Consider the following 26,951-nt stretch of genomic DNA (forward strand, 5'->3'; position numbering starts at 1 on the left):
AGGAAGCCACCGCTACGACCTGCAATTACCAGCAGGGGGCAGACTTCTCTTTTCTATCTTGAGATTCCATTACCTGGATGAGATTTGAGGGTGAGGCCAGACCCTCTGCCCAGTGGGATCCACACTGCCCTCCCTTGCCCCCCACCCACAGCAAGCGGCTCTTCTGGGAACTCTAAAGGAGGATGAGGGGACTGCAGGGGACAGGGTCCTCTGCCCACCACAGAAATAGGCTGTTGCCTTTCTCCGCATCCCAGCCAGCTATCCTGCCGGGCCTAGGAGTGAGAGGCACCCCACCCAGAGCACAGAAGCAGCCTGGGGATGTGGGTTCCCAGGGTGATGCTCCCCATGACCTCCCTGCTGAACACTCACCTGGCAGAGCTGTGTTCAGCTGAGGCTATGAGGACGCAAGCCCTGGTACCACTCAGGACAATGAAGCCAAAGGGAACAAAACCCTGGGTCAAGGGGACCCTCTCGCGGCCTGGACCCTAAGAGAAGGAAGCCAGAACCACAAAGCGGGCCCACCCAGGCTTGGAGGAGTCATTCTGGAGACTCCAAGTCCACAGCCTTGGGGTGGGCAGCCTGGTGCATGGGCAGCATCTAGGACCTGCATGCCCACTGCGGGCAGAGCTGGCATCATCCAAAGGCCCTCTATAAGGGCCCCATCCTGGTCCAGGTCTCACAACCTCCCCAAACACTGTGTTTCCAAACATGTACATGTATGCGCATGGCCAACAGCTACTGCCAAGCCCAATTCTTTACTCCCAAATCCACTGGGTGCAGGAAAGGCAGGGACAGGCTGGGAGGAGGCCCCTGGTGCCTCAGCGGTCCCACACAAAGGGCCACCGGCCACGCCCCTCGGGCCCAGCCCACCTGACACACAGGTGGAGGCCTAGGGGATGGGAGACAAGCGTGACTTGGGGACAGACACCTCCTGAGGCAGATATGCATGGGCGGTGAGCACAGCTAACCCAAGGCCTGCTGAGACCCCTGGGCGCTGCACTCAGACCCCCAGCAAGGCCAAGAACTGAACTCCTCTGCACACGGGGTGGTCACTCTCTCAGCGGCCTCAGCCAGAAGGCGCTCCCCCTTACCTGCCTCCTACTCAGCTCCCGCGGGCAGGACAGGGCTCAGGGCTGGGGCCGACAGCTGGCCTCCCCAAGTGCCCACCAGCCGCTGAAAGCCAGCCAGGGACCCGGGGTGGAGTGTGGCAGTAGTGTGAGGCTCCCTCAAGTCCTGCATCCCAACAGGGGTTCCCTCCATGGTTGTCCTGGGGAGCAGCAAGGGCTGAACAGGAGGTGACCAGTACAGGGCTGGCTTTGCCTCAGCCCCTGCATCCACAGCCTGCTGGGTAGTTCTCAGAAATGCCACCAGCAGCCCTCCCACTGCACGCCCGTCACACACCGGCAGGAGGGAGCCAGAGTGGTTTCTGGGGCTGGATTTGTGTAAGCCCTGGGAACTTGCCCACCCAAGCACTTGGGGCTGATGGGGTCAGACCGCAATCTGCTGTCACCCTCTGAGGCCGAGAGCTATATCCAGCGCCCTAGAGACCTACACCTGCTCTGGAAACACAGGGCAGGGACCCCCTGCCATCACAGAGCATCGAGTGACCTGCACATTCCAGGGCATGGGTCACCTAGAACAGGGTGGGAGATGCAACTCCGCCCATTTGTCTGAGACCCCTGCTTCCTGCCACCACCACCCCACCAACGCCACAGCCTAGCCAGCACAGGTGAGCCCAGCCCCAGTTTATTAGAAAAGATGTGGACAGAGCCGCACGGCCAGGAGCAGCCCCTCCCCAGCCCCTGCCCTCCCAGCCTCCCACAGCCTGTAGTGCTCTTGGGGGCACCTCACGCGGCCCAGGCAGCAGGGTCCCCAGAACTGCGCCGATGCCTGCCCCCGCTCCCTGATAGATTTATTGCACTTAAGAAAAGAAAGCTCCGATCCTGCACGCCCAGCCCCCCACCCCCTGCCTGGGGCTCATCTAGCAATTACCACCACCACCACCACCATCATCACGCCGCGCCTCCTGCCCAGTCCTGGGCCTGGACACCGGGGACCATCCCGCCTCAACAGCAGGCTTGGCCGACAGGCCCCTCTACAATGGGCCTGCCCGGTGGCCTGATATCCTTGGAGGCCACTGTTGTTGTCATCTCCTCCTCGTCGTCTCATCCGTTCCGAGCCGGCCACGTCTTCCAGTCTTGGAGTGAGCGGACAGGCAGGGACACATAAATAGAAGTGCTGAAGTCCGGGCGGGAGGGCCACGCCGGCGGCTCCTGCCCTGTAGTGTTGGAGGGAGCGGTCCCCGCGCCTGGCGCCCTGGGCCTCGGGAGGCTGGCGACGAGGGCGAGCAGCTTCTCGTGGCTCTGGCCACCATGTCGCAGAGCCCAACCAGAAGAAAGGAACTTGCAGTGGAGAGACAGAGATGGCCCAGCAGTCAGGGCGGGGACGCTCTGGCCCCTCCGGGTCCCTCCCAGCCCACACCCCAGCCACCTCACCTACAGTCACAGTGTCTCCTGCCCAGGTTCCTGGCTGGCTTCCAGAAGCAGCTCCTCCAGCTCCCTGTCATCCTGGGGGCAGCTCAGCTCTGTGTGCGAGTCAGGGCAGGTCTGTGGTCAGGGGACGCTGGGCAGGCACATGTCACCTTCCCCTAGAGTCTCAAGACGCCAGGCTGAGGCTCCACAAGTCCCCGCCGTGGGGACAGAGGACGGGGAGATCCTGAGGACCAAGCCTCACTTGTATTTGTCCCTCTAGGGTCGTTCCAAAGGGGAGAGAGAACCCCGGGCCCCCTCCTGTCCCCCGTTCTCCTCACCGTGATCCAGGCTGCAGCGGCCTGCCTTGGCCTCAGGCCCTGGGGGCGGCTCTGGGGGCAATGCCAGGGCGAACTCGGGCTTCAGGCCATTGGGCAGTGGTGGTCCTGCCAGAGGCGGTGGTGGTTGTGGCTGCGGCTCAGTCGGCTCTAGGGCCTGGGGGTTGGTGGTCTCAGCTGGCGGCGGCAGGACAGGTGAGGGCGGTGGGGATGCAGGGGGTGGGGAAGGGGGTACAGGGGGCTCTGCCCTCTCCGGTGGACTCTCCACTCGGGTCACCACAAACACCTTGTGGCCCCGGCCCGGGCTGGACACGGAGATACGCTGCTCGGAGGGGGAGGAGGGGGCTCCAGGGGTGTTGCTGTCCCCAGGGCCCAGGGAGTCTGTCGGGGGCACCAGGGCAGGACAAGGTGCCGGTGGACTGGTGTGCTCGCCAGCCTCGTCCCGCTCCCCATCTTCGTCCTCATCCTCCCCATCAGAGTTTGAGTCTGAATCTTCCGAATCTGGGCCTGGCCCGGGCTCTGGGCCCCCATTCTGGGCGGCAGCGGGGGTGGCCTGCGGCCCCTCCAGCTGCTCAGGCTGGGCTTCAGTGACGCTGATCTCGGGCATGGAGGCCGACAGCTGCAGTTGCTGCTCCTTGTCCTCACGCTCCCGCGCCAGCACAAAGTTGCGCTTGCAGCCGTTCTGGATCTCGGCCAGCAGCGCCTTCTGCGTCTCGATGAAGCTCTTGACCTGAGGGCAGAGCGGCCTGCTAGGGCTCCTGGACCCCTGGGCCCCTGGCCGGGCATGCCCACCCACCTGTCCCCCGGCCTCCCTGCTCACCGCCTCTTTCTTGGGCTCGGGGTCCAGGTCCAGGCGCAGCAGGGAGTGGTTCACCTTGAGGGCCAAGGACAGCGCCATGAGCCCGCCGGTCTTGATCTCGTTCTCCCGGAGGTCCAGTCTCAGGAGACGGGGGCTCTCAGCGATGAACTCCGCCACTGCCACCGCGCCTGGGAGGGGGACGGAGGGGCTGGCCACAGGCCCCATGCCTAGATGGCCAGCTGGCCCTGCGCCCCCTCACCCCGGAGCGGCGCCTACCCTCGCATGTGAGCTTGGTGGAGGCCAGACCGAGGCGCAGCACGCTGCGGTTGCTGATGAGCCCATTCTTGAGGTTGCGCACGCCCTCGTTGCCAATGGGGTTATGGCCCAGGTTCAGGGTCTCCAGGCTCTGTGTGTGGGGCTGGGCCAGGGTGGGGGTAAGCAGAAACCCGGGGGCGGAGGAGAAGTGCGGAAGGGTCAGGGGAAAACCAGAGAAGGCCAAATAGGGACGGATCTCCCCTGAGCACCCCGGGTGAGGAAAACCGGAACCCTACCCCTACCCCTATATGCGTCAGTTGAGGCAGGAGTGGGGCTGCCTGCAACGGCCCCAACCCAGGCGCGGCCTCTCTGTGCTAACTGCACCAGGAGGCAAAAAAAGAGGCAGCGAAGAAGGGGCTCCTATTCTTGGAGAAGTTGGAGGAGACCCCGCAGGGTAGCGTGCCTGCCTGCAAGGCAAGGGTGGCGGAGCCCGACTCACCAGCGTCATGCCCAGGAAGGCCATGCCCGTGTGTGTGAGCTGGTTGTTCCACAGCACTAGGGTCACCAGCCCCTTCCTCTGCTCCTTGAGGCCCTCGCAGATGTAGGCAAGCCCTGGAGGAGGTTGCGGTCAGGGCGTGGCAGGCAGCCCGGTTGGCTCTGCTCCCAGGCCCCTGGTCATCCCGGGGATACCCACCCGATGGTCTCTGCTGCAGGACACCCTCTCAGCAGCAAGCCCAGACTTGCCTGTCTCCATCACCTAGTGCACATGTGCCCAGGGCCAAGCCGTCTCCAGCAGGGCAGTGGCACGAGACGGGAGCATGGCAGGTGGAGGAGTATTGCCCTGCAGGGGGCGCTGGACTTCGGGTCCCACTCTGACCTCACAGGGTAGCAGGGATGGGAATGGGCATAGGCCTGAGTTCTCCCACTGCGTACCCTGCCCCCTGTAGAATGGCAAACAGCTGTGCCAGTCTTTCCCACAGCAGGGCCTTCACACTTACTAGTCCCTCCCCTGGATTCTGTCTCAGCGCTTTCCCAAAGACTGGCTCTGTCGGATGCCCAGCCTACTGCCCGGCACCACAGCACATAGCGCTCCTCCACCCAGCATCATCTTACTCCACCATCTTTGCAGGCTGTGGTCATTTTAACTTCCTGTCCTGCCTCACCGCCTCCTTGGTCCCCTGACTTCCGATGTGTATCCGACCACCCCTGCCCAAGCTGGGTCATGGCTCTCTAGGGGAGCTGTGAGCCCCCGGGAGGGCATCATGGGGTATGCCCCCAGGCCCAGCAGCACACACACCTGAGTCCAGCACGTGGTTGTTACGGAGGTCAAGGATCTGCAGGGAGCAGTTGAACTTGAGCAGGGTGCCCAGCTGCGCCGAGTCCTGCAGCCCGTTGAGCTTGTTGTCGGCCAGGTGTAGCTCCCGGAGGCTCACGTTCATCTTGAGGGCAGTGGCTGGGGATGAGGCGGGCAGTCACTGGCCAGCCCCACGTCCCTCCCCAGCCGCAGAAAGCGGCAGGCCCACAGCCTTGGGTGCCCACAGCTCACCAAGCAGCATGAGGGGTCGCCCTGACAGGCTGGCGTTCTCCAAGTGCAGCACAGCCAGGCTGCTGCGGATGCGCAGGGCCCGTGCCACGAAGGGTGCCGAGTGGTCCAGCAGGGGTGTGTTGCGGGCATCCAGGTACTGCAGGCAGCTGGTCTGGGGGCCAGGACAGGGCACCCAGTCAGGCTCCTCCCTGGCCTCCCCCAGGCCGAAGGACCTGCCTCCCCACATTTCATGGGGATGGCAAAGCCACAGCTGGTTTTGAAGCCAGGGTTGGTGAGGAGAGCTCTGGCGTGGGGCTGCTGTGTGAGCTCCCCAACGTGGGGCGTGGGGACTTCAGGCCAGCCCCTCCTCTCTTTGGGCCCAGCCTTCCCACATGTGGATGAAACCAGGGTAGCTGCTACAACCACCTCCAGGGATTTCAACAAGGAGCCAAGGGAGAGGGACCCGGGGAAGACTCGGGAGAGGGCATCTCCTGGCACTGCTCCCCCACTGGGATCCAGATCTCAGGGTCTGGCACCAGGCACCCTGGCCAGTGCGATGTGCCAGGGAGCGGAGGTGCCCACCTTGCGCATCATGTGGGCAGCAGCCTGCCAGCCGCGGGTGCCGATGTGCTTGTTGAAGGAGATGTTGAGGTGCGTGGCCGACTCGTAGTACTCAATCATGTCGAAGAGGGCAGAGGCGCCCTGCGGGCAGAGACAAGGCTCCACCTCAGGCTGAGGAGGCCCAGCCTCCCAGAGACGTGAAGAGGTTCTGGGTAGGGACAGCCTCAGGGGAGAGGCCCAGTACAATCAGGGCGTCCAGCCTGGAGGGAGCAGCTGAATGGTAGCACCCCAGGTCCTGGTGCCAGCTGTGCAGCAAAGACTGGACAGACTCAGTCCCGGGGTCTCCAGGACCTCACCCTGGACCTCCCTCCAAACCCCCAAGGGTGGACAGGCTGCTTTCAGATGTCTCCTGGTCGCCCTGTGGAGGTGACACCTCCAGGGCAGGCCCCAGGCCCAAGCACACCCCCTTCTGTGTCCCTCCTGTCCTCACTCTGCCCAGGGCCTCTCCACCCACACCGCAGCGGGCCGGGGAAGGGCTGCTCACATCTTCATCCAGGTTCGTCTGTTCCAGGTCCACAACCTTGAACTGCAGCCTCTTGAAGACCTCCTCCAGGGCTTCACAGGCCTTGTAGTCCAGCTTCTCGCCTGGGGAACACGGCGTCTGTGAGCACTGTGTGGCTGGCCCAGAAGCTCTGGCTCCACTGCTCCCTCAGGGCAGCAGGCACTAGGGGCCACTGACCCAGCAGGCCCAGCCCCGCATGCCACCTCAGCCCCAGGGCACACACCTTTCAGGTCCAGGCAGTCGATGCGATGCCCGAGGTCCGTGAACTCCTGGGGAACAGACAGGAGGGTGTCCGGCCGGCACCTGCCCAAGCCGGACGGCTCCCAAGGCGGGGGCCCTGTTGCTGCACACTCCTCCACTAAGGCAGTGCAGGGGGCAGGCTGGGGCTCAGGACCGAGAGGCCGCCAGAGAGCTCTATGCTCACAGGTCTGAACACGGACCACCCTGAGGCCTGACAGGTCCAGCCACCTGGAGAGGAGGGGCTGCGGGCGCCCGTAGCAGTTGTGCAGAGGCAAGAGAGCCCCCACCTAGGTGGAGCTGCAGCTGGGACCGAGCTGGCCAAGGCCTGCGAGGAAGGGGGTCCCCAGGCTGGGCCTAGCAGGAGCTCCTAAAGGAGCAAGGGGGACAACGAGCTCAGAGCTCTCCCAGCCCCTCTGCCTAGCCAAGCACTCACACAGCACCCAGAGCCCCAGGTCTGTTCTCCGGCCTCTGGAGATGAGGGGACTGGTCCATGTGAAGCCAGGCAGGGGCCCTGGACACGTCCCCACAGCTGCCAGCCTGAGCTGCCAGCACCTGGCAAGGCCCCACTGGAGCCCCTCTGACCCAGGTGCACAGAGCAGCTACAGAAAGCTTGGCTCCAGGTGGGAAGGCACCAGGCAGTGTGCACCACCTGCTGTGGGGAAGGTGCCTGCAACAGATGGCAGGAAGGGCACAACTGCAGCTAGCGAGCCCTGCGTCCCGCGTGTCACCGTCCACTGTCATCGTCCCCGTGTGTGCTAGGGCAGGGCTTCAGGAGACTCCCTATCTGTGAACTCGGTTGGAAAACACAGGCGATGTCTCTCATCTAGCCTAGCAAGAAGCGCTCGCCCCACACGGGAGCCTCAGGCAGGGACCCCTCTGGGGGCTGCCCGGGCCGCCTGCCAGCCCGCCCACCCGTACCTGCAGCTACCGCGGGAGCCTCGGGCGGGGACCCCTCCGGGGGCTGCCCGGGCCGCCTGCCAGCCCGCCCACCTGTACCTGCAGCTGCCGCAGGAGCTTGGGGATCTGTCTGCAGCTCAGCTTCTGACAGGCTTGCTTGTAGGCACCGATCACCTCCTCCACGGTCACGTTCTGGGCTGCAGACACAAGGAACAGTGTGGGACCCCACAGCCAGGCCCACTCGGGGCACTCGCCCCAACACTGACCACACTCTGCCTTCTCCCTGCCTACTGCTGTCCCAGGCACCAATCCCAGAGCCGGCTTTCCAGGCAGCACACCCTGGTTCCCTGGACGTGGGTATGCAAATGTCACAACAGTCCCCGCCTCAGCAGCTGCATTCCTGCTGGTCTGGGGCTGTCTGGGTCACGACCATGTCCCCAACAGCACCATGGGCAGCACCGAGGTCCACCCAGACATGGGTCCCCAGGGACTGGCAGCAAGCGCCACTCCTGGCCTGTTTCCGCCCACCCTGTCACCAGGGCCAGTGAAGGTGGCCGCTGCCCTGGTGCTGAGACCGAACCCTCACTCTGAGGCAGAATTTGGTTCAAGGGCACAGGACAGAGCCAGGACCGGCCCTCGGCTCTGGACAGCAGTGACCTGTGCCTGTCTCCATGCCCACACCCAACACCCACAGCTGCTCCAGCAGCGCAGGACCAGGCGGGCTGACAGGTACAGCTGTGCCCCACAGCTGCACGTAGCCTGTCCTTGGGAAGCCCTTGGCCCACCACGAGGTTTCTGTCTGCATATACTTGCCTTTTCTGACCAACTCAAAAACCAGAATCAGACCCCGTGTGGCCTCCTGCAGCTGACTTTTCACGCTGTACACTGCTGAGTGGCAGTCACAGAGCCTACCACATTTTGTTTATCCATGCACCAGTTGAATGGATAAGCAAATGGCTCGTGCCATTTTCAGTGTTGGCAGCCTGGGTTTTATCTGGGGTGACAAAGAGAGGTCGCAAACAGGGCAGAGAGCTCAACGCCTCAGCTGCTGGCTCTCGGGCCAGGGTTACTGCCGGGGCACAAGGCTGCACTCCACGCTGGTGTGTCAGAGTCCTGGCCGTCGGCTTTCTGATCCAGCTCCCTGCTTAGGAGGGTCTGGATGCTCAGACTCTTGCCTCCCACCAGGGAGACCTGGATGGAGGTCTGGGCTCGTGGCTTTGGCTTGCACCAGACCTGCTCACTACAGCCATCTGGGGAATAACCTGGAAGATAGAAGATCTCTCTTCGGCTCCTTCAAATAATAATATTTTTTAAAATCTTTTTTTTTTAACATTTTTTTTTTAACTGGAAAGTCAGATTTACAGAGAGAAGGAGAGACAGAAAGATCTTCCTTCTGTTGGTTCACTCCCCAAGTGATCGCAATGGTCAGAGCTGAGCTGATCCGAAGCCAGAAGCCTCTTCCGGGTTTCCCACGCAGGTTCAGGGTCCCAAGGCTTTGGGCTGTCCTCGACTGCTTCCCCGGCCAGCCTCCCCAGCGGCTGGACCTGGCCAGGCTCAGCGACCCTTCCTGCAGCCTGGGAGAAGCAGCTCTCTGACAGAGCCCTAGGCGCTTGGTGGCACCGAGAACTCCAGTGGGTGGGGACAGGCACTGGTCCCACAATGGGGGCAGCTTCCAGCTGAGAAACACAGCCAAGCCCTCGCCGGCCCTGGTCCTGAGCTACCCAGACCCACGCATCTGAGGGAAGTCACCTCTCTATTCTTGTGAACTCAACTGAAATTTAGCATTTCTTTTCTGTTAGAGGCCAGAGACAGCAAGCGGTTAAGCAACTCGTGCAACTGTCATAAACAATGACAAGTACGGCGTCCCGTCATCCCAGGCCACCCTCCTAAGCAGGGAGCTCATGACGGCAGGGACGGGGTCTCAACATCCTCCGGGTCACAGAGAAAGGCTCCAGCTACCAGGGTGTTGATTCTTCTTGAAACAGTTTTATTTAGAAACGCAAATTTACAAAGAGGAGAGACAGATCTTCTGTTGGCTGCTTCATTCCCCAAACAGCAGCAATGGCTGGAGCTGAGCCGATCTGAAGGCAGGAGCCTGGAGCTTCTTCTGGGTCTCCCATGTGGGTGCAGGGTCCTGAGAACTTGGGTTATTCTCAACCAGGATCTATACAGTCTGTTGGCACTTGCAGGTGATGGATTAGCCTGTTGAGCCATGGCATCTGCTCCACCAGAGTATGCTTTTTAAAAAGGGATTCAGCTAAATGGACTGTAACCAGCATCCTTTGTAATCGTGTTTAGTTTTTAAAAATCATTCTTCTGGCGCGGTAGTGTAGTGCTTGAGGTCCTCATCTTGAACGCGCCGGGATCCCATGTGGTCGCCGGTTCTAATCCCAGCAGCTCCACTTCCCACCCAGCTCCCTGCTTGTGGCCTGGGAAGGTAGTCGAGGACGGCCCAAAGCCTTGGGACCCTGCACCCGCGTGGGAGACCTGAGGAAGCTCCAGGCTCCTGGCTTCAGATCGGCTCAGCTCCAGCCATTGCTGCTACTTGGGGAGTGAACCAGCGAACAGAAGATCTTTCTGTCTCTCCTTCTCTCTGTAAATCTGCCTTTCTAATAAAGATAAATAAATCTTTTTTAAAAATTAGAAAATAACAATAAGAAAAGGTTCTTCTGAGAAGGGGTCCATAGTGCATGGATCCAGGCAGGCAGGACAGACAGGCCTAAGCGGTGAGTCGGCAGGAAGAGGGCCTGGGCACACGTGGGCAGCAGCCCAGCAGTGACCCCATGTTGTAGTGGACAACAGCCAGAAGACTCAGGTGATCTCACCAATGGCTAGGATCCTTCCCTGAGCCCCCAGGCTGGCACACACAGCCAGGCCTCCCGGCCCATCAGTGGCGGGGGACGCTGGGCAGTCCCCACCGGACCGAGCTCAGGAAAGGAGGCTCAGGCTGCCTAGGTCACTGTCACATGGGTGGCAGGGCCCAGCCCAGGGACACACCCAGGAGGTGCCAAGACTGTTCATTCCACAACTGGGCAAAATGAAAGATAATAAAGAGGAGGGGGCTCTCCTCTAAAGAGGAGGAGTCCCAGCTCCTGCACCCACAAGAAAGACCTGGACTTTAGCCTGGCCCTGTCTTGGCTGTTGCATCCATTTGGGTGTGAACTAGTGGATGGAAGACTCTGTCTATCTCTACTCCTGTATAGCTCTGCTTTTCAACTGGTTTTTTTTTTTTTTTTAAAGATTTATTTATTTATTTTTATTGCAAAGTCAGATATACAGAGAGGAGGAGAGACAGAGAAAAGATCCTCCGTCCGATGATTCACTCCCCAAGTGAGCACAACGGCCGATGCTGTGCTGATCCGAAGCCAGGATCCAGGAACTTCTTCTGGGTATTCCACGCGGTTGCAGGGTCCCAAAGCTTTGGGCCGTCCTTGACTGCTTTCCCAGGCCACAAGCAGGGAGCTGGATGGGAAGCGAAGCCACCAGGATTACAACCAGTGACCATATGGGATCCGGCACATTCAAGGCGAGAACTTTAGCCGCTAGGCCACACTGCCAGACCCTAGCTCTGCTTTTCAAAGAAAAATAAATCTTAAAAAAAAAAAAAGAGGGGAAGTGTGACCCCTGGACGCACCCACCCCCTCACCCTGTCTTCTCCCTGGACCTTCCGTCACCACCTGCGAATGGAAACAGTGATGGGCTGCAGTTTCTGATTAATGAACGTCACGGGCACAGGTGCGTTACGGCCTGGGGCAGCCAAGGACACCCAAAAGCTGGATCTGGCAAGTTCTGCTTTCCCAATCCAAATCCCTGTGTCCCAGGGTGTGGGTGGTGGTGAAAGACCAGGTCAATAGGCCCAACCTCACCTCACGGTTGGTTCGAGTTCCTCCGGAAGCTGTTAGAGCAGTTAAGGTTGGTTTTAAACAAGAGGCGACTGCAGCGGGGAGCAAGCTCTTACCTCATCGGGTATTTAGAAAGTGCAATCAAGCAAAATCCCTCCCTATATAGTGGAAGTGGTGTGGGCACAGAGCAGAGCCAAGCAAGTCCAACAGCAGAGACAAGCCGTGCTGAGAGTTCAGGTCCAAATAAACAGATCGTAACACACTATTTAAAAACATACAGTCATGTAAGAGCACAACGCTGAATAACCAAATGACCGTGACCCACAAGGGAGCATCTGAGTGTGGAGGGCACCACAGAGGGACACAAGCAGGAGAGAGCAGCCAGACAGTCTGACCAGACCAGGCTTTACCGTCATGTGTGAATCCTGCTCACAGAGCTCAGCGTGGCTCTCCCGTGGCGGGGGCAGGTGCTGCCTCCACGCGTGGGCACTGTCTTGAAGCTCGCATCAGCCACAGAGTCAGGATGCAACCAGACACCACAATCCGGAAAGCAGGCATCCCAAGCAGCTTTTTAAAAAAACACAATCGGGCCCGGCGTGGTGGCGCAAGTGGTTAAGGTCCTTGCCTTGCACGCCCGGGATCCCATATGGGCGCCGGTTCTATCCCGGCAGCCCCTCTTCCATTCCAGCTCCCTGCCTGTGGCCCGGGAAGGCAGTCGAGGACGGCCCAAAGCTTTGGGACCCTGCACCCGCGTGGGAGACCCGGAAGAGGCTCCTGGCTTCGGATCGGCATAGCATCGGCCGTTGTGCTCACTTGGGGAGTGAATCATCAGACGGAAGATCTTCCTCTCTGTCTCTCCTTTCTGTATATCCGCCTTTCCAATAAAAAAATAATAAAAATAAATCTTAAAAAAACACACACAATCAATTAATTAGAAAGGCAAAGAGATCAATTGATCTTCCATCCACTGGTTTACTCCCAACGAGACCTGGGCTGACCAGAGGACAGAAACCAAGAACCCCACTTGGGTCTCTTCCTCGGGCCGCAGGGTCCCATGGGCGTGGCCTCCACATGGGCAGGGTCCCACGGGCGTGGTCTCCCTTAAGGGTGACAGGGTCCCACATGTGTGGTCTACCTTCCACTGCCTTCCCAGGTCTGTGTGAGCAAGAAGCTGCCCCGGAGGTGGAGTAGCGGGGCTGAAATACTCATTGCTTTACGGAATGCACGTGTCACAGGTGTCAACTGACCCTGCTGGGCAACCACTCAGCTGCCCCAAGCCGCAACCCACCAGCTGCAGCCAATACTGGCCCCTGGCTGCCCACGCTACAGAAGCACCACCTGCTTGATAGAGCGGTGCAGAGACCACATGGAACCGCTCATGAAAACACCTCACCCGGAGCCCTCCCGTGGCCGTGGGCCTGGCTCATGTTCACTGCAGCGCACGTCAGTGTACTCCTGAGGTCAGATCTACCCAGAGTGGGCTCAGCTGTGGCCAGAAGGACCAGGGACCCAGTGTGGGCATGCAGGGCATGCACTGCGCGATCCCCAGCACAGCCCAGGGTTTCTTAGAAATCTTGGGAATCCCGTTCTCCCCAGAACTGCCCTCTGACCACGCCTTTAAGAGCCTGAGGTTATGCAATTATCTTACTCATGCATTAAAGAATTAGCACAGTAAAACTATTTTACAAATACCATTGCTTAGAAATGACAATACATTCAAGAAAAAAAAAATAGGTGTCAGGAGACAGCAAGGAGTCAGCAGCATAGCAGGTGGCACTGCCCAGCCTTCAGGCTGCTCGGGGGGGCGGGGGGGCGGCGTTCACTCGGACAGGATGCTCAGGCCTCTAGGCAGCACTTGCACCTTCAGGGGTGGGGGGGAGTGACATCACAAGGTCCTCTGGTGAGCAGCCAGCAGAGCAGGGGGCTCGACGTATGTAGAGCGCCCCACCACGAGGCCCACAGGCTACAAACCTTCCTGGCACAGAAAGCGAGTCATGGACACCTCAGCCCCCGACAGCCCAGGGCCCAGCTGCCAGCCTTGACTCCACTGGGACACACTGGGCTGCCCACTCACCTGCCTGAGTGAGTTAGGGCAAGTGGGCAGGGAAAGACGGCCTGCAGGACTGAGCCTAGACTAAAGGGAACCACGAGGCAGGGAGCAGCAACGGTGCGGAGGCACGCTGGAGTGGCGGGCCATGGGACTGCAAGGCTGTTCCCAGATGGTGCCATGCGGCAGGTCACGTGACACCTGGCAGCTGTTCTAGGGGCAGGGGAAGGGCCTCTCCGCTAGCCTGATCTCCAGGCAGTGAGGAGTCTCCTAAGGATCCCCTTGCCCACCACCTCCCAGGCAGGACTGTGCCCACAAGCACTCCTGATTCCCACAGTGGGCCAGGGGAGATCGGGACCTGGCACAGCTGGTTCCAGAAGTCTCTCTGAGGCAGTGTGGCGGGAGTGCCATGGAGGGGTGAGAAGAAGCGCAAACTTCGGAGGTCTGGCTGGCATCTTGGAGCCAGGGACCCAAGGGCAACACTGCAGCGCAAGGAACAGCTGTGGCCCAAGTTACAAGGACTGGGACCCGCTCTGTGTGCTGGGGACAGTGACAGCCAGGGCCTTGCAAAGCAGTTAGGGACTGGCGTCTGGGCCACACGGCCTAGAGCAGTCTTGGCTCCCATTCACACTCTTTGATCTCTGTGTATCTGTGTGTCCCAGCCCCAAGAGGGGGACATGTGCTACTGAAGGCCAGGGGCACCGTGGTGACACATGATGACAGGCTAGGCTTCTGGTACAGTGGGTAAAGCCACCACCTGTGACGCTGGCATCCCAGAGGATGCAAGTTCAAGTCCCTGAAGCTCTGCTTCCCATCCAGCTCCTGCTGATGCACCTGGGAAAACAGCAGAAGCAACCCAAGTGCTTGAGCCCTTGCACCCACACAGGACACCCAGAAGCAGCTCCTGGCTCCTGGCTCCTGGCTCCTGGCTCCAGTCTCACTGAGGCCTGGCCGTTGTGGTCATCAGGGGAGTGAACCAGAACAGTGAAGATCTCTGTCTCTCCACCCTACCCCCTCTGCAACTATGCCTTTCAAACACATAAAATAAAATAAATACTTCTTACAAAAGGGCCTAGATCCAGCGTGCTGCCCCCAGTACTCACCAAGTCCCAGGACCAGCCCCTAAGGGCACACGCTTGCACAGGGAAGGCCCGTGCTAGGGAGAGGCCCTGGAGGGCTCACACAGCCTCGGGGAGGTGGGCTCAAGGGCTGAGAGCCGCCCTCTCCCACCCAACGTGCCCTCCCAGAGGGGCAGAGAAAGCAGTGCCAGGCATCAGGTGACAGGCAGATCTGACCAACTTTGCTCCCAGGCCCAGGGGTGTCCACAAGACACCAAGAGGCTGGGCAGTGACTCAGACCACCCTGGTCAGCCTGGAATGGTGAGGCGCACAGAGACAACGAAAGTGGTGCTGGGGAGACGGCAAGGACTCTCAGAGGCCAAATGGGGATAGAGTCCAGACAAAACCTGGGCAGCAAGCTTAGGCCCGCTCCCTCCTGGCAACCAACCTAAGTCCACCCTGGGAGGGACGTCCAGGGCAAGCCAGCCAGCACGCAAGTGTGCAGGAAGGAGCCGGGCTGGGCCGGCCCGGGGCGGTGGGGGAGCAGCAGGGCCTGTTACCCGAGGCCCAAGCATTTGGGCTCGGGTCTGTGGCTTTATGTAGCAGACAGATAAGGACTCGCTGTGGGTGCCAAGTCCTGGTCAACAGGCGACTCGGATGCCAGGGACGCCAAGAGAAGAGCAGGCAGACCACACTCGTGAGGACGCCTCTCCCTTACCCAAGGCAGACAGTCCCTGTGTGGGAACAGAGGTCGCCCGCAGAACTCGGGGGAGGGAGCTCACGGTGCTGACGGGAGGGCGGCCAGGACTTGCACACCTGAGTGAAGCGACAAGGCACTCAGCTCTGAAAGTGACCAACTGGGCAAGGTAAAGCCAGCAGGCCAGGAAGTAGGGAACTCGCCATCCCCTCCTCCCCCACTGGCTGCTGCAGCGACCCCTGCTGGCGGGCACAGGTTGTGGCTGAGGCCCATTTGGGCTGTGCTGCCAGCTGCCACAGATGGTCTTGGGAAAGCACGGCCAAGAAACTGGGTGACTGTGTTGGGAGCCTGGGAAGCTGAAGGGGCCCAGGGGAGCAATGAGAGTGGAGATCGTGACCACAGAGGTACACATGGGGACCACTACTCAGAAAACTCTACTAAGGTCAGCCGGGACCCCAAAACCTGGGCAGCCTCTCCCACCTGCCCAACCTTGGCCAGCTCCCAGACAGACGGCCCTCCCTGTGCACGAGTGAGCAGTTTAAATCTCCAGGGCTCAAGACCCATGAGGGCAGGTGGTCAGGGGCACTGGGCAAGACAGAGCTGGGGGGCAAGGAGATGAACAAGGGCACAGGGATGAGACTTCCTGTCACAGAGAGTTCGGTGTGTGCTCTCCACTCCACAGCCCGAGCTCACGGCCCCTTCTCTCCCCGACCTCATGGGACCCCAGCACTCAGGAGCCCCAGCAGCTCTGTCCCGTGGCCGGAGATACAAGGTGCCAACCCGAAGCCTGTGCGCCTGCAGCACCTCCACGGGTAGGGGGTTCAGCCAGGCACACCGTGTCCCTTAGACAGCACCTTGCAGTGGCCCAAGGCCAGTGTTGATGACCCACTCTTCCTGCTGTCTACCCACACACATACGCCTTGTCAGCCAGCTCCCCACCCCAGGAGCCTGGGCAACACCGTGCACTGCCTCCTCACTCTGCTGTCTGACTGGTTGGGGAGAGTAAGGTGACCCTGTGAGAACCAGCCACAGCCAGATCTCTGCAGGAACTGTTGGGGCAGGAGCCTCAGGGTGCGGCTGGAGATCCAAGGACACGATGCTGGGGGCAGGTGGGCCTGCAATCTCCTCCCAGGTATCAGGCCCTCGAGAAGTCAACACCAACCCCCAACTCCGTGCCATCTTGGGACTTGTTCAGTGAACACAGGAAACCAGGTGCCCTTGAACTTGCTGGTGCTGGGAGACGAGAATGGCTGTGCCCGAGGCAGAATCAAGTGTGTTCCTTGGGTCAGGGAAGGGTGCCCAGAATGGCCTGGGCCAGCTGGGTGAACATGGAAGCGACCAGGACAAGACTCTCGATACCTTGCACTTGGGCAGGAGGGTGTGCGTGACACGGCCTGGAAGTGAGTGCTCACAAGTGCTCGGCTCAGAACCTGCTATGGGTCCTGAAGCCAGGTCCTCCTCCATGGATGCCACACTGGGCTATCCCTCAGCCTGAGTGGGGGAGCAGGAGCTGGACATGACAGGGAGGAAGCAGCACCCCAAAAGTGTTTGTGTGGGGGCCCCTCCACAGCACCCTCCCTCTCACCCCCCATGGTCTCAGGCTCAATCCAGCTGGCTACCCCACCCATGCCATTACCCAGGAAGTGCCCCAGGGAAGTGGGGCAGCCAGGTACACCCTCACCTAGTCTCTGTGTCCAGTCCTCGGGGCAGCCACGGAGCGAGATGTCCACGGAGCTGCCCTCTGACGGTGAGCCCGTGAGGCTGCTCCCAAGGAGCCCAGCCAGCGCTGAACACCCAGGCTCGAGGAGGTGTCCCCGGCCTGTACTCAGGGGGCTTCCCACCTCAGCTCCAGTGGCCCTGGCCTTCCTGGCCCGGCCTCACACTGGATGGCCTGCCAGACCCTTCCCATGCTATGGGTCCTGTAGGTAACACATGCCTACATGGGAGGGCAAACGGGGGCTGGAGAAGTTCCTTAGCCAAAGCCAGAGCAGGTCTAGGCTCTGGAGTCCATCACTCCGCCCATCCTGGCTGGAGGCCTCCGTGATGGCCCCTAGCAGAGGGCAGGAAGAGGGCAGCCCGCCCAAAAGCTGTGGGGGTGTGCCCTGAGGGCAGAGAGCACTTCACAAACCCAGCCATCAACAGCCTGCCTTCCGGGTGAGGCTTGGGCGGCCCTGGAGCTGCCAGAGGCACGTTGCCAGGTGCTGCCAGGTGCAGACAGCAGCAGCACTGGACTCCGCCAGCCAGCCTGGCTCAGTACCTCAGGCATGCTCACCTGGCTCTCTATGAGGGTCGCTCTAAGTCCATTCTCCACTGTAAGCACCTGAACCTCACATCCCAGTACGCTTAGCGACACTCATGTCAGAGAACCACAAGAACCACACCCAGGCACCAGTTTTCACCTGCCACAAAGGCCAGCACTGAGGTGGCTGACCAGATTGGGAAGCTGGTCCACTCACCTGTAGCAGGTAGGCACAAAACAACCCCCATCTGGGGCTGGCACAATGGCACAGTAAGCTAATCCTCTGCCTGTGGAGCAGGCACTCATATGGGCACCAGTTTGAGTTCTGGCTGCTTCCACTTTCTTTTCCTCTTTTTAAGATTTATTTATTTTTGGGCCCAGCGGCATGGCCTAGCGGAAAAAGTCCTCGCCTTGGACGTGCTGGGATCCCATATGGGCACCAGTTCTAATCCCGGCGGCTCCACTTAAGTGCTTGTGACCTGGGAAAGCAGTTGAGGACGGCCCAAGGCTTTGGGACCCTGCACCCATGTGGGATACCCGGAAGAGGTTCCTGGATCCTGGCTTCAGATCAGCATAGCACCAGCCATTGCGCTCACTTGGGGAGGGAATCATCGGACAGAGGATCTTCCTCTCTGTCACTCCTCCTTCTCTGTATGTCTGACTTTCCAATAAATAAATAAATAAATCCTGTAATCCATGCCCCCAGTGGCCACAAAAACCGGCACTGCGCTGATCTGAAGCCAGGAGTCCGGATCTTCTTCCAGGACTGTCACGCGGGTGCAGGGTCCCAAGGCTTTGGGCCGTCCTCGACTGCTTTCCCAGGCCACAAGCAGGGAGCTGGATGGGAAGTGGGGCTGCCAGGATTAGAACTGGTGCCCACATGGGATCCCAGGTGAGTTCAAGGCGAGGACTTTAGCCACTAGGCCACCGCACCAGGCCTGTTGCTTCTACTTCTGATCTAGCTCCCTATTAATGGCCTGGGAAAAATTGAGTCAGTGGATTTAAGATCTCTCTCTTCTTCTCTCTCCCTGTAATGGTGACTTTGAAGTAAAATAAATAAATCTTAGGAAACACACAAATACACATGCATATAAAACCACACTCAACAGCACAGGCTAACACTAGTCCGAAAGTGCAACAGTAGGCCAGGCGTGTGGCACAGAGGGGAAAGCTGTCACTTGCCCAACACTGGCCTTCACACAGGCACTGATTTGAGCTGTGGCCACTCCACTTCAGATCCAGTTCCTTGCTAACGCAACTGGGCAAGCAGTGGAGACTGGGGCTGGTGCTGGGGAACTGAACGGAGTTCCCCAAGGATGCTGGGTAGCCAGGTGCACTCCATCCTAGTCTCTGTGTCCAGTCCTCGGGGACAGCCACGGAGCGATGCCCGCAGAAAGCGCCTCACTGGGCCCGGTGCGGTGGCGCGGTGGCACAGTGGCTAAGGTCCTCGCCTTGCATACCCGGGATCCCATATGGGCGCTGGTTCTAATCCCCGCAGCCCCACTTCCCTTCCAGCTCCCTGCTTGTGGCCTGGGAAAGCAGTCGAGGATGGCCCAAAGCTTTGGGACCCTGCACCCGTGTGGGAGACCTGGAAGAGGCTCCTGGCTTCGGACCAGCATAGTATTGGCCGTTGCGCTCACTTAGGGAGTGAATCATAGGACGGAAGATCTTCCTCTCTGTCTCTCCTCTCTGTATATCTGCCTTTCCAATACAAATAAAATAAATCTTTAAAAAAAAAAAAAAGAAAGCGCCTCACTGTGGCCATCTGGGGAGTGGACCACTGGATGCAGGATCTCTGTCTCTCCCTGCCTTTTCCAAGTAAATAAATACTGAAAGAGAGAAAAAAGAAAGTAGAAAGGCACATGCCCTTTGACCCATCGAGGTGACTCCCTGATGGTGCCGTCCGTGCCCACAAGGTCACGTGCCACATCACCTGCTCACAAATGCAGAACTGGAACCAACCCCAACAGCCACCACTAGGAGACCAGAGCAGCCACCACGGTTCGCCCACACAGCCATGGGGGTGCCACCCGAGGCTCCTCACCTGAACCCAGCAGGGGCAGGGTGCTTGGGAATGCTGCCTGGTGTGAAGGCAAAGTGGGAATGAAAATGGGGGTTCACTGTGAGAAGCAGATGCACACAGCACTGGAGCAGGTGGGGCCACTCGGGCACCAGGGTGCAAAGGCACAGCCCCTGCACGAGTGGGTAGACGATGGAGAGGCACTGCCTCAGACGGCAGCGCTGGCCTGGCCGCCTGCCCCGTGGCATGCCCCGGACTGCAGCAGGCAACAGGAGAAGACAGCCGGCAGCTGACTGTTCTCACTGTTTCAGGAGCAACTTGGAAAAATATAGAGGGAATATATACCATGATTGCGGCACAGGGGACAGGACCTGGCACAGGGCATGATGGAGCTGGCATGCAGGTGCATCAAATCCTTTGCGCTCTTGCTTTCACCCAGGACTGAAAATGGCCACAGCAAAGTTAAGCAGGGAGAAAAAAGCAGAGCGGGGCTATAAGGTGCCAGGGCAGCGTGGGCTCCCTAGGAACCCCTGGGGCCACGCCAAGGGTCAGGACGGAGGCTTGTCCAAGGAGAACTGAGGGCTCGGGCAGCCCTACAGGCTCACCAAACACCACAGCACACCCAGGAAAGGAATGCGCCCCAGATTTCCAATTCAAGACAGAGAGGGGACATCCTTGAGCTGCGCGCGGCACACATGGTGGAGACCTTCCTGTCACTACAGGCTGGTTGGACCTTCAGGCTTCAACTCCCAGCTGAGAAACCAACGTTGACTTCATGGCTGCGCCCCGGTCAGGAGAAAGTAGCCTTGGCCACCGTGGCTGCACCATGGCCAGGAGAAGGCAGCCTTGGTCACTGTGGCTCACCCCTGTCCCCCACCCACTCTGTCCTGGGAGTTCTCCCAGGAGCCTGGGTGCTGGGAGTCTTGGGCCCAGGATGGGGACAGTGACACAGCCTGGATCAAGAGAACAGTGGTCTCTCCCTACAGGGACTATTTAAACAAAAACAAAAACAAAAACAAAATGTATTTATTTATTTGTTTTTTTTTTTCATTGGAAAGACGGATATACAGAGAGGAGAAGACAGAGAGGAAGATCTTCCATCCGATGATTCACTCCCCAAGTGAGCGCAACGGCCGATACTATGCCGATCTGAAGTCAGGAGCCTCTTCCGGGTCTCCCACGCGGGTGCAGGGTCCCAAAGCTTTGGGCCGTCCTCGACTGCTCTCCCAGGCCACAGGCAGGGAGCTGGAAGGGAAGTGGGGCTGCCGGGATTAGAACCGGCGCCCATATGGGATCCCGGGCATGCAAGGCGAGGACCTTAACCACTGCGCCACCGCGCTGGGCCCTATTTATTTATTTATTTATTTATTTTTTGAAGACAGATCTAAAGAGAAGGACAGACAGGGAAAAACATCTTCCATCTGCTGGTTCACTCCCCAAATGGTTGTAACAGCCAGAGCTGAGCTGATCTAAACTCAGGAGCCAGGAGCTTCTTCTGGGTCTCCCACGCGGGTGCAGGGTCCCAAGGCTTTGGGCCGTCCTCGACTGCTTTCCCAGGCCGCAAGCAAGGAGCTGGATGGGAAATGAATCAGCTGGGACACAAACCGCTGTCCATTTGGGATCCCGGAGCTTGCAGGGGGAGGATTCGCGTGTGGAGCCACCATGCCAGCTTCCCCTAGATGGATTTGTAGCCATTCAACCAATTCTGAAAAACCTCTGCCTTCATGGTCCTCTCCCAACAAGCAATGGCCCAGGATCCACCATGCCCACCAGCCCTGATCTCGGAGGGCCAACCGGAGCTGCGAGACCCCGCATCCTCAGTAAGGTCTGGCTATCAACCAATAGCTGATCAGACGTAAGGTCCCCGATGACAGTGACAAGCCTGCTCCAAGCTGTTCCAGGACTAACCCCATGGCCTCACCCTAGCAACCCAGGCTGTCAGTGGTGCTCCAGGGCTGTCCCTGCCTGGGACCGGGAGGGCGGCAGCAGTCACCAGCCTGGATTTTCCACCTACGGTCAGTGTTTCAGAACCACAGTCCAGGAATGGGTGGGTTAAACTACCGCCTGTCACACCAACATCCCCTGTGGGCACTGGTGGAGTTGCACTGCTCTGCTCCCAGCTCCCTGTTCATCTACCTGGGGAAGCAGTGGAGGACGGTCCAAGCGCTTGGGCCCCTGCCAAACACACAAGGCCCGGATGGAGTTCCCGTCACCTGGCTTCCAGCCGGGGTCCGGCCCAGCCGCAGCCGCTGCCGCCACTCGGGGAGCAGAAAGCGACAGATGGAAGACTCCTCCTCTGTATAACCCTCCTTTTCAAATAAACAAATACTGTGCACGCGTGTCTGACTGTGCATGAAAGAAATGCACCCCAAGGCAGGCAAACAAAAAGAACCATGGTAGGAGATGGGGGGCTCCCAGTTGCCCTTCCCACCCCAGGAAAGCCCAGCTCCCTCGGGATTCCAGTTCCATTCAGACTGTGGCTGAGGCACGGTCAGCTCAGAGAGCCAGCACGTCACAGCCAGCAGGCGTGGCCACCGTGTGCCCCCTTCCGCACCGCAGGACTGTCCTGCCACCTCACCTCTGTCACATACCTTCCAGCCACCCCTGCCTCTCACTCCCACCTTCTGTCTCCCCCAGCTCTTCACCACGGCTGGCTTGTCATTCAGGTCTCGGCTCCAGTGTCACTTCCTTCCTAAAGTGACAGCCGCTTCCCACACCTGCCTGGCTCCGTCTACACGGCCTGGTGCCCTTGCAAGCGCCAGCCTCTCCCGCTGACTTTTCAGCCCCCTAATCTTTCAACCTCTGCATCCTGGCTCCCTCACTGGGGAGGCTGAGGACGCTGGGCCGAGCCAGGCACGGCCTGCCTTTCCCCAACACCCACGTACTAACACCCAGCGTACTGCTGCCTGCGCCAGGTTCCTGGGTCTTGGGGTGTCACATCAGGTGCACCCACGGAGGTTGCATGGCCTCTCCCGGGCCCTCAGACACCGTTACCTGCCTGGGAAGCCATTCCCTGCCCCCTCCTGAGAGCCAGGCATAGTGACTCAGTGCAGGCGCTGCTGCCACGTGCTGCAGGAGGCGGCAGGACACCTCACTCAGGCAGAGTGGCCTCACGTGACCAGCCTGGAGCCTGTGGGGGCCCACCCCACCCCTCACCCCGACCTTCCAGAATGTTCCACTGGCTGAAGATCTAGTTACACACACGTTCCGTCAGGACAGCCCAGAGCCTCCCAGACTCTTCAAGGAAGGGAGGGGGCAGGACGTGTGGGGTTTTTCTCTGGCCTGCCACAGTGCCTCTGCACAGGTCTGACAAGGCCAGGGCACTTTTTTAAACAGTGGGACTGAGAACGACAGGCTTCTAGAAGCCGCCAGAGACCCCTCCTGGCAGGCACAAATACAAAACTGGGACTTGGTCAACAGGAGCCGCCTTCACTTCAGGCCAAGGCGAGTGAGAGCAAACACAACCAGCTCCAGCCAGGCCCACCAAGCACCTGTCCCAAACCAGCTGCCTCTACCAGCCCGCCTCGCCCACTGGGCAGCCCTGGTCACACTCGCTCTTGCTGGCCTGAACACGTGGGGTGCAGCGGCGCAGACCAGCGCCAAGCGGAATGCAGCAGGCACACAGACCTAGAGAAGGAGCTTGCAGTCGGGGTGTGGGGACACAAGCCACCCTCCACAGCCCCAGGGGACATGGCACTGGGGGCCAGGTGGCTGTGCAGCGAGGGAGCAAGTGGCCAACAGGTGACACACACTGTGCTGGTGCCCGCCAGCCACTGTGTGGGACAGGGCCAGGCTGCAGAGTCCAACTCCCCAGGTTTGAATTCGAGATGAGCCAAGGACCAGGCCTGAGTCCTCGGTGTCTCCCGGCCCTCCTTCGCCTGTCAGCTGGCACCAATTCCTGCCACTCCAGAAGACATGACCGGGAGCAAGCAGTCAGTGCAGTGGAGGGCACCACCAGGGCTCCTGTTGCTAGGAGCTGCCAAGGAGCCGGCACAGCCCCACCTGTGTCTCAGCAACTCCAGCCCATACCCCGAAAGGATGCTCAGGTCAACAGTGGGGCCCCCAGGGGCTGGCCTGCCTCTCCTTCCTGTGAAGTGCCCAATGTCCTGCGTACCATGTGAGAAGGGTGCACGGCAGGGACCCTGTCACCATGCCCAGCACAGAGCCCTGCATGGGGCAAGACACCCTGCATGTCTAAAGCAACTGGACAGCGCTGGCTTTGGGTTTCCGTGGCCCAGGAGCCCAGAGCAAATGACAGCAAACACTGGCTACATGGAATCTTCTCTCTCCAGGGGCTCCAGTGCAGCAGGTAGGGCTGGGGCAAGGAAGCCAGGGAGGGCTTCCTGGAGGAGGCATCTTCTCTCACCAGTTGCTTCTAGAAGGCAGTGACCTCCACCACCCCCTGCCCTGGAACCTAGGTGCTCCGTGAACAGCTCCTGAAGGAAAGACGAGCGGGAGCGAGACCCTAGGGGTTAGCAAGCAGTTAGAGGGAGGAGGGAGGGAATACGGCGGCAGGCCTGGCAGTCCTCGTAAAGCTGAACACGCCCCAACCACCACAGCAAGTCTGCATCCAGATGGAGAGCCCAGGACACTGCGGCTCGCATGGAAGTGAGGCGTCTCCCAGGTGCCCAGCTACGCCCGTCCGCAATACTGAGTGCTGGACCCCAAACTGGGGTCAGTCATGACTGTCAACACCAGGGTTCTAGCCCACCGCCACCCACCCCAGGCGCAAGCGAGAACCTTCAGGGAGGAGGGGCAGGGAGGCCACGGGTCATCCTTACGTGACCACCTTCAGCGGAGCTGTCCGCTACATCTACAGTTCATGTATTAGAAAAGCAGTGTTAGTACCCCAAAGTGCAGGGGGACCCTGCCTGCGAGGCCGACACCCCTGGTGCAGCGCCCGCTTCCAGCTTCCTGCTAACACACATCCTGGAGACAGCAGGGGTGACCCAAGCGGCTGGGGCGCTGCTGCCCAAACAGCGGACAGAAACTGGTTCTGTCTTTGAAACAAATAATAAGATAATTTTTATAAAGTTCTTTATAAAAAGCAGAAGAGAGAAGAGTTACTACAGCAGAGGGGGACCATCAGGACCAAAGGATTAGAGGAAAGCTGGTGGAGGCTGTCATCGGAAACGGAAGGTCACTATCAAGGTTAAACAAAAAGGCCAGAGAGGTAGGGGAAGGGGGAAGGGGCGCAGAGCAGAGCTATGGCCAGATGCCCGACACACTGCGGCTCCCCGAGGCCGCGGGCAGAGCGGGCAGAGCGGGCAGTCACAGGACCAGGCCTCAGCAAGCGGGGAGATGTCACTGGGAGAGCCAGCACCCAGTCATGCTAGAACCAAGCGGGCCAGGCTGGGCCACTCGCCTCAGGCTTCCGGTCAGGGACACCAGATGGCTGCCAGCTGGACTCCCAAGGCTTCTGGAGACACGGCAGCACCAAGTGGCTAGGAGCCGTCTACCAGTCCAGCGAAGGCCCCACAGTGGAAACAGGGCCCCGCAGGGTGGACGCTCACTCGGGCAACTTCGCCAACCCTCCCGAGGTCCGTCCCGGAAGCAAAGCACATACTTGCTGTTTTCTAAACATGGATTGATTTACCTGAAAGACAGTGAGAGAGCTAGAGACTTTTCATCCTCCAGGTACTCCTCAAACGGCCGGGCCAGGCTGGAGTCGGGAGCCAGAGCTCCACCCAGGTCTCCCACGTGGGTGTCAGACACCCAAGGACTTGGGCCGTAATTGTCTGCTTTTCTAGACATGTTAGCAGGAAACGAGATAAAAAGCGGAGCAGCCAGGATTCAATCAGCACAGACTCGGAATGCTGGCATTGTAGCAGCAGCTTAGCCCACCACACCACAGCGCGGGCCCCTGCTACTCCTCTGTTTAAGATTGATTTACTGGGGCCAGCGACACTGCACGGAAAGCTGCCGCCCGTGACACCAGCACCCCAGAGAACGAGCTGTTTCTCCCATTGTTTCTGTAGCTCTTACAAAATATTAACACTGAAAACAAAAAAAAAGATTTCTTTATTTGAAAGGCAGTTACAGCGAGAAAGGAGAAAAAGAGACCTGGGTCAAGCCACACCCCAGAGCTTCCTCTGGGTCTCCCATGCAGGCGGCAGGGCCCCGAGCACCTGAGGCGTCTCCTGCTGCTTTCCCAGGCCATCAGTAGGGAGCTGGATTGGAAGTGGAGCCGCTGGGACCTGAACCAGCTCTCATATCGGATGCTGGCACTGCAGGAGACAGCTTTACCCACTGTGCCAACAGCAGCCCAGGGAGCCAGATCAGAAGTCCAAGTGGAGCTGGGACAGGACTCAGTGCCTAGATGGGATGCAGTGTCGCAGGCAGCAGCTTAACCCACTGGGCTACATACCTACCCCTGCTCATGCTTACTTTGTCAAATATCCTAGCCTTATTCAACAATGAATAAACCCAGCCAGTTGATTCCTGCCCTTTAAGGACCAACTGCCAGGAAGACAAATCATACAAGATCACAAACCATAAGGAAAAGACATGTCTCAAGGGGGAAACAAAGTGAGAAATTGAGATTTGGGATTTTGGGGGTTAACTTAAAGAGACTCCTACGAGACCTGCACCCACACGGAGACCCAGAAGCTCCTGGCTCCTGGTTGCAGACCAGCTAGCTCCAGCCACTGTGAACCAATGGATGGAAGATCTTTCTGTCTCTCCTGCAAATCTGCCTTTCCAGGAAATAAATATATATTGAAGGAGAGAAAAAAAAAAGACCCCTAAGAAAGGAACATTCAAGCTGAGGCGTAGAGGAGTTAGGGTTGGTGTTGGAAAGCACTCCTTGGGTCCCACGTTCCCCTGCGCCTCTGTGGCAGGCGAGGCTGCAGGCAGCTGGGCGCATACAAGACCCGCAGTGGGCGCATGGCAGGTCAGAGGAGCACAAAGGCCTGGCACGGGGCACACAGGGCATCCAGCAGAGCCAGGGGCGGGGGGGCGGGGAGGACACACCACAGGCAATAACAGGACCCTCACACAGTAGGTGCAGCCCAGGAGGGAGCAAGGCTGGGGGAAGGGAGGAGCTCCAGGGACTTGCTGAGCGGCTGTAGCCGGGGAACTGCTGTGTCCAGGGACAGGGCTACCTGCTACCAGGGGGCGTGACCCTTGCAAATGCAAAACAGCGACACCGATACGGAAGCAGCTGCCGCGGAGCCTCTGAGGCGGTGGCGAGGAGGAGTGGCGTGAGGGTGCTGCACGAGCCACACCCCAGCAGGCAGCAAGCGCTGCTGGCAGGAGCGGCCGCCCACCCAGCAGGGGGGACATTCCCAGCTCAATGCCAGCTGGCCAGAGCTGGGAGAAGGGCGGGCACAGGCAGGTCACCTGAGCGCGGTGGACACTGCCAGGCCCCACCTCCACCCTCAGTCAATGGCTCCAGGCCAGCT

At 59.6% G+C, this 26,951-nt stretch overlaps 1 protein-coding gene across 2 annotated transcripts in view; it reads right to left on the bottom strand.

The window, feature by feature from the left end:
• Positions 1–1,779: 1,779 nt before the first annotated feature.
• Positions 1,780–26,951, bottom strand: part of PPP1R37 (protein phosphatase 1 regulatory subunit 37) — a 31,374-nt gene continuing 6,202 nt past the window's right edge. Inside the window, exons 2-13 of one of the 2 annotated variants that reach the window (XM_040976158.1) lie at positions 7,745–7,842; positions 6,732–6,777; positions 6,491–6,591; positions 5,968–6,087; positions 5,407–5,557; positions 5,158–5,313; positions 4,360–4,472; positions 3,882–4,023; positions 3,627–3,793; positions 2,810–3,536; positions 2,500–2,584; positions 1,780–2,402 (exon numbers count right to left, since the gene is read on the bottom strand). In XM_040976158.1, coding sequence (XP_040832092.1) covers positions 2,502–2,584; positions 2,810–3,536; positions 3,627–3,793; positions 3,882–4,023; positions 4,360–4,472; positions 5,158–5,313; positions 5,407–5,557; positions 5,968–6,087; positions 6,491–6,591; positions 6,732–6,777; positions 7,745–7,842 — 1,904 coding nt within the window. In that variant the 3' untranslated portion in view covers positions 1,780–2,402; positions 2,500–2,501. Of the gene's footprint in view, positions 2,403–2,495; positions 2,585–2,809; positions 3,537–3,626; positions 3,794–3,881; positions 4,024–4,359; positions 4,473–5,157; positions 5,314–5,406; positions 5,558–5,967; positions 6,088–6,490; positions 6,592–6,731; positions 6,778–7,744; positions 7,843–26,951 lie in introns of both variants that reach the window. The other variant, XM_040976159.1, reaches the window with a different exon arrangement.

Source organism: Ochotona curzoniae, unplaced genomic scaffold (assembly GCF_017591425.1).
Source record: "Ochotona curzoniae isolate NIBS_2020 unplaced genomic scaffold, NIBS_Ocur_1.0 contig_2699, whole genome shotgun sequence".
Taxonomy (NCBI): Eukaryota; Metazoa; Chordata; class Mammalia; order Lagomorpha; family Ochotonidae; genus Ochotona; species Ochotona curzoniae.